We start from the raw sequence: 6,553 nt of genomic DNA, 5'->3' as shown, positions 1-6,553 counted from the left end.
CAAATATATATGTATACAGATATAAATATATATATATATATATTTCTGCTTTTCATGTACAGGTTAGAAGGGGAAAAAGAAGATGGAGTGGGGGAAAAAAGAGAGCACCACTAAGCAGGCTGATCATGTTGGCTTCATCATGGGAATTATGAACAAATACTCAATTTTCACTGTAGATATCACTGAGTGTGGGTGAATGATTTTGTTTAAGTGTGTACTGGTGAACCTTTTTGTAGGTCTGCATACTGGCATTTTTTTCATTTGTTGAAAACAACAGTAAATAAGCTTATGAACCTGATTCTCCTAATCCTATTATTCAATAATTCTGTAACTGAATAAGTACAGGATATATAGGAACACAAAGAATCACAGTTGGACAGACTTTGCCCCTTTCTAAGAAGACCCCTGAATTGCCATGCCTATTACAAATGGCACTGTGTTTATGCCCTCTGTGCTGACATTTATTGGGATCCCTGGTCTGGAACCTGTACAGTGTTGGATTGCGATTCCTTTCTGTGCTATGTACATCATTGCTTTGATTGGAAATTTTGTACTTTTGATCGTCATCAAATTGGAGTCCAGCCTCCATGAGCCCATGTATATTTTTCTGGCCATGTTAGGAGCCACAGACATTGCACTTAGCACCAGCATTGTGCCCAAGATGCTTGGAATATTTTGGTTTCACTTGCCAGAGATCTATTTTGATGCTTGCCTCTTTCAGATGTGGCTCATCCACATGTTTCAGGGCATTGAATCAGGAGTTTTGCTGGCCATGGCTCTGGACCGCTATGTAGCTATCTGTTATCCTCTGAGGCATGCTACCATATTCAGTCGAAAACTAGTCACTTATATTGGAGTTGGGGTGACATTGCGACCTGCCATTTTGGTAATCCCATGCCTATTGCTCATAAAGTGCCGTCTGAAACTTTACCAAACCCAGTTAATATCCCACACTTACTGTGAACACATGGCCCTTGTGAAGCTTGCCACTGAAGACGTTTACATCAATAAGGTGTATGGTCTACTTGGAGCTTTTATTGTTGGTGGGCTTGACTTCATTTTCATCACCCTCTCCTATGTACAAATATTTGTCACTGTCTTTCACCTGCCCCAGACAGAAGCACGACTTAAGGCATTAAATACATGTATCCCACATATACTGGTCTTCTTCCAATTCTATCTCCTTGCTTTCTTCTCCTTTTTTACTCATAGATCTGGATCTTATATCCCTTCATATGTACATATCACTTTGTCCAATCTTTACCTACTGATTCCACCATTCCTCAACCCCTTTGTCTATGGGGTAAAGACAAAGCACATTCGAGAAAAGGTAATAAAGATGTTCTGTTCCAAAGACCAGGCTTGACATTTGATTGAACTAGTTCTTCCCGTAGATTTAGTGGTTTCTCTATTAGACTTATGGGATCTGAAAATTCAGTCAATGGTTTGGAGTATCATCACGATTGATGAGTAAATTAATGAAATATAAATAAGTGTGCTGAAAATGTTTTTCAGACGTTATTGATCTGAAGTCAGAAGGCAGTCAGAAGAAATTGAGAAACATAAAAGAGCAGACAAGGTGATGAAAGACTAAATAAAGGAGCAGATAAGGTGTTAAGCCTAAAGCTGATGTTATGGAAAGGGTGAGAACACGACTCTCCTCATCACATGAGGCCAGGGCTGGGTGGGTGGAGTAGGTCCTCACAGAGACCCCCCTGCAGGTCACAGTGGAACTTAATTTTGATTCTTTTGTACTCATAGAGGCAAGATCATCCTCTTCATGCAGTATCCGAGTCCCTCTACATTTTCTTTCAACTATTATAAAATTGTTTTTAGTGTTCATTTGTCCTATCAAAATCTATCCCTTGAATATATCTTCTATGTCAAATATAATCTGAACTTTGTCTGCAATAAATATCTATAATTATCTCCTCCTTCTTGAAGCCTATCCCTATTATATCTTTCATACTATATTCAAACTGACAATTTTCACAGCACTTAAAATACATTTGCTTCAATAAATTTAATACTAAGGCATGTAATACTGTGCTTATTTGTGATTGTTCTTAAGTGCTTATTTAGCTTGTTTATTTGTATAAAAAGTAAGTTGGGGAAAGCTCTGATGTATGGTATCTTTTATGAATGTGACTGTATTATTGTTTACCATACTGTTGTAAACTTTTGTCACCTTTTTCTCATTCACCAAATGATAACCCTTTGGTGTAAAAAGAACGGAGGTCTCAGAAAACTGTACAGAACTTCAACAGACTGTAATTTTCAGTATCTAAAATTCCCAATTTTTTAAATTGCATTTTGCATTAGGGTGCTTGTAGACTGATGGTAATATTTAATAGAGAAATTTTATTTTGCAAGCTCATTATAACTGAGGGCAAGTAGACAAATGATCACCAAGAGTATTTGATAGAAAAATCACATTCAAACCTGGTGGAAAAAACAACATTGAGGAGGTGGGTTACATGCATGAAACCTGGAATCAAACAGAGCTTAGTCCAAAACTTTATTTTGCCACTTTCTAACTGTATGCATTGAAAAGTAGTAGACTGTCGCAAATTCAGCTGCCTCATCTGCAGATACAAAACAATAATTTATGTCTCATGAGGAAATAGAGATAGTGGTTGTCACAGTTAGTGTATCATAATAAGTATATTACCTAATTCCTTTCACATGGAGATTGGTAGCTTGTAAGAACTCAATAAAGATTATATTTCTTATCATCTTCGTCATTGTCATTATCATCATCATCTTTATTGTCCTCATCAACATTATTATCACCATTGTTTTTCATCATGAAAATTCTCTTTATTGCTGAAGTCCTTGAGTAAAAATATCATGCCACCACTTTTCATGTAGTTCATTGATATCTCTCAAATACATTTAAAAAGTAGAAATTTAAGTTTTCCTCTCAAGACCCAGTTTGCGTAACTTTTTGTAAAAATCTAGTGTTCAATCAAAAGGAATCTAAAGTCTGTAGTTGCTGAGTACACTGCTATTTAAATCCATATCAGTTTCCATGTCCATATATTTGTATGTATATAGTCAATTGTTATTTTTATATGTATGTTTATAGTCAATTTGTTAATTTTATGTGATTTTATCATTTATAACCTTAAACTTGTCTGATTGCTTTATCAGCTTATTGATAGAAGTGTCTTTAAATATACTGCTATGAATGTGGACTAGTTATTCTACAGATTTTTATGTATACACTTTTAAACTATGGGTGGAATAGGATCTTCCATATTTTGGGGCGCACACAGATTTGGAGTTAATGTAGCATCCTCATTGATTAACTTTTTTCTCATTATGAAAATTTTGTTTTTATTTCTAGTAATGCCTTAAAGTCTCAGTTATTCCCTACTAACCCATCTTCTAGTTCACTAATTCATGTTCTGCTCTGTACTTTTGCTTTCTGAATTATTGGATTTAGCCCTTGTAGTTTACGGTTTTATGATGTTCATTTGATTAAATATTTGTCTTTCTCTCTCTCTGTCTCATGTATCTATATCTCTTTATTTTAATTTTAATTTTAGTTAAAGTTATTTTTTCTGGTGAAATTTCCCACACTTTCTTTTTTTTCCCATTTGTTTTTGTTAATCTGTTTCTCTATTTGCTTGAGCATATTACGTATCATTTCTTTAAAATTGTTGACTGCTAATTCCAATAAATAAAACAATTGTGGGTCTGTTCCTACTGTTTAATTTTCTCTTTGTTTTTGAACTCATGTTCCGGTCTCATCAGGCCTACTGATTTCTAATTGGGTGTCAGATATTGTGTATAGAAATTATAAAAGCTAGATGAAATTATATTTTCCTTAAGTGACAACTTACCACTTGCTCTGTGATAAACTCACACAACTTAACCTAATCAAGAATTTCACTGGTTTGGAGCTTATTTTATTTTATTTTTTGTTTTGTTTAGAGGGTGGAAAACTTGCATCCAAATCTTAGCTCACAGGAGCTTTCAACTGGGAGCTTGGTGTATTCACACACATTCCATTCCCTGAAATATAACCTTTGTATACCCAGGAACAAAATACTGCCCCAAATTCCCTCTTTATTTTTAAATGTTCTTCTTAATTTTGTGGCCTCCCATTCCCTGAAGTTTCAGAATTTACCAAATATCTTGTGTAAAGAAAAAAGCACATTGGCAGACTTAGCTCTCTGCTACTTCCCACCTAGAGTGAGACTCTTGTAGTGCCTGCTGTTTTTTTTGTTTGTTTGTTTGTTGTTGTTGTTGTTTTGTTTGTTTTTGTTTTTCTATATCCTGCCACAGTGCTAAAAGTCTCTGTTCTGACCTTCAAAAGTGGCTCTCTGCTCAGAAATTGGCCTTTTGTGCATCTTGCCTTATCCCTGGAAATGGCAAATGACTCTCAGCAAATGTGATTTCAGAAAGTCAGCATCCTCTGTCCTCTGAAATCCTACTTTCTGAAGTCTTATTGCTTCAGAATTTCTCTAATGCATCTTAATTTTTTACATTTCTCTTTTAATTGTTCATGGGTAAACGTTTGCCTCTGGCTGCTTATTGCTGCATCTTTTCACTGAATTTTAACTTAGAACACACATTTTTATTGACCACATTTTTTTTTCCTTATTAGTGTATTTGTTGCTATGCTTAGAGAATTTTACCAATCAAAAAATTTGTAGAAGTCCTTCAATATATATGTAAATTCTGTGTGATATGTATGTATATGAAAAATCAATTAGCAATCTATAACAATTATGCCATGTCACATGAACAATCCAGAGAACTTCCTTCTTTCAATATTAAGTATGTAAATTGAAACAAAATTCTTATTGTATAGAACTCAAACAAAGTAAAATGTTTATTCCTCTCTCCTCCATTTTCTACTCTCTCGTTGTAGTTAAAGTATGTGAGATCAGACATTTTATATACCTGAGTATATGTTTTTATTTAAATGCAAGGAGATAAAATCATAAATATTGTTCTACATCAGTTTTTCAGCTACTGATATAATATGGACATCTTTCTGAACAACATATTTTAACCTCTTTTATTTGTAAAATTTTCATGATATCACATATTATAGAATACTGATTCATTTCATTTTTCTCTAATCATGTTTTCAAATATATCAATAATGCCGTAAACATTCCTATGTGTATATGTATGTACATATATATATACATATCTTTTCATAACTATGCAAGTATTTTTGTTGAATATATTAACAAAAATAAAATTGTAGTTTAAAATGGTTGCCCGGTTAATTTTTGATACATGTTATCATTTTATGTAAGGCAATTTCACTAGCTCAAACTTCCGTAAACAAAATTTAAGTATCTGTTTCCCCATGCTATATTATCAAACTTTAAAAAGAAAATATAAAATTATGAGTCAATAATTTTAATATTTAAAATCACATGGCTTTATTCTGAGTTGTTTATTTTTAATTCATACTGTATTTGAATTATTTATTTTTAATTCATACTGTATTTTGTGTTTGTGCAAAAAGTGAATTACATATTTTTGTTGTTGTTGTTATTGTTGAATAGATAGAGCTCATATTCATCAATGTATTATTTTTTCCATGGTATTCTGGTGTTATCACTTAATATGTTACCATAGACATGTGTGTTTATTATTATCTTTATTTTCTGACCGTTCTTATCACAGTTCTTTACTGTTATAATTACTACAGTTTCTATTAATATTTTGATGTTATAAAAAGGAAATATTTTATTATTTTTAACATTTTTGATTGCACATATAATGCTGAGGCCAAACAAAATAGTTCATTTATCATTAGCTTACTTTCCTGGAATTTTCTCTGAAAAAACTTAGATAAAAAGATTAATGTGAACTAGTACTCCCAGAGCTGTGACTTTAGCTTTTCTAGCATTTATAAATAACTTCATGGAATACTAAATTATTCATTTTAAACCATACCAAGCCACTTCAGTGAAATTTCCTCCAACAAAATTCTCCCAAGGAAAATCTACCTTCCCCTTTTTAACTTTTTTTTTAATGATGCCCCTCTGCCATCTTGATTCAACCATGTTTTACTCAGTTCAAGGTTAGCACCTCATCACACAAAAAACACTGATTTGTAATAAAAGATGTAAGTTTAGGTTATCATCATTTTCTACATATCAGAATTTTGATAATTTATTTTCTTGAAATAGAAATCATACCTTTCCTTTCTTCTTGCGTTCCACAAACCCCCACCATTGGAATAGTGTAGCTGGATGCTGTAGAAGAGGTAAATATGTGCAAGCACTTTGTACACTAAAAACTATGATTCAGGGATTTTCTCTATCTAAACCCACCTGTCAATCTCTTTAGGTTTCATTTGCTTTCATTATGTCTCAGAGTAATAAAACAAATAAATCTTTCATGCAAAATTCAGACTTTTTATGTGCTTCATTTATAATCTTGTACTTCTGCTTCATTAGTATTCATAGAGAATTTGAAAGAATAACAAATTCTTCATATTTTTAAGTCAATATTAGTATCAATTTCTGGCTTCTATTCCCTCTGGATTTTATTCTATATGCCAAAGCCATTTAATTCT

At 32.7% G+C, this 6,553-nt stretch overlaps 1 protein-coding gene across 1 annotated transcript; it reads left to right on the top strand.

Moving 5' to 3' along the window:
• Positions 1-415: 415 nt before the first annotated feature.
• LOC134377051 (olfactory receptor 52A5-like) lies at positions 416-1,366 on the top strand. The gene has a single exon (XM_063095665.1). The coding sequence runs from the start codon at positions 416-418 to the stop codon at positions 1,364-1,366; it is 951 nt and encodes a 316-aa protein (XP_062951735.1).
• Positions 1,367-6,553: the final 5,187 nt, after the last annotated feature.

This window comes from Cynocephalus volans, chromosome 4 (assembly GCF_027409185.1).
Source record: "Cynocephalus volans isolate mCynVol1 chromosome 4, mCynVol1.pri, whole genome shotgun sequence".
NCBI lineage: Eukaryota > Metazoa > Chordata > Mammalia > Dermoptera > Cynocephalidae > Cynocephalus > Cynocephalus volans.
The sequence above is the reverse complement of the archived record's forward strand: the minus strand, read 5'-3'. Positions and strand labels throughout refer to the sequence as shown.

Excerpts from the sequence above, each read along its gene's own strand:
- LOC134377051 (XM_063095665.1), top strand. The coding sequence starts at position 416 with ATGCCTATTACAAATGGCACTGTGTTTATGCCCTCTGTGCTGACATTT.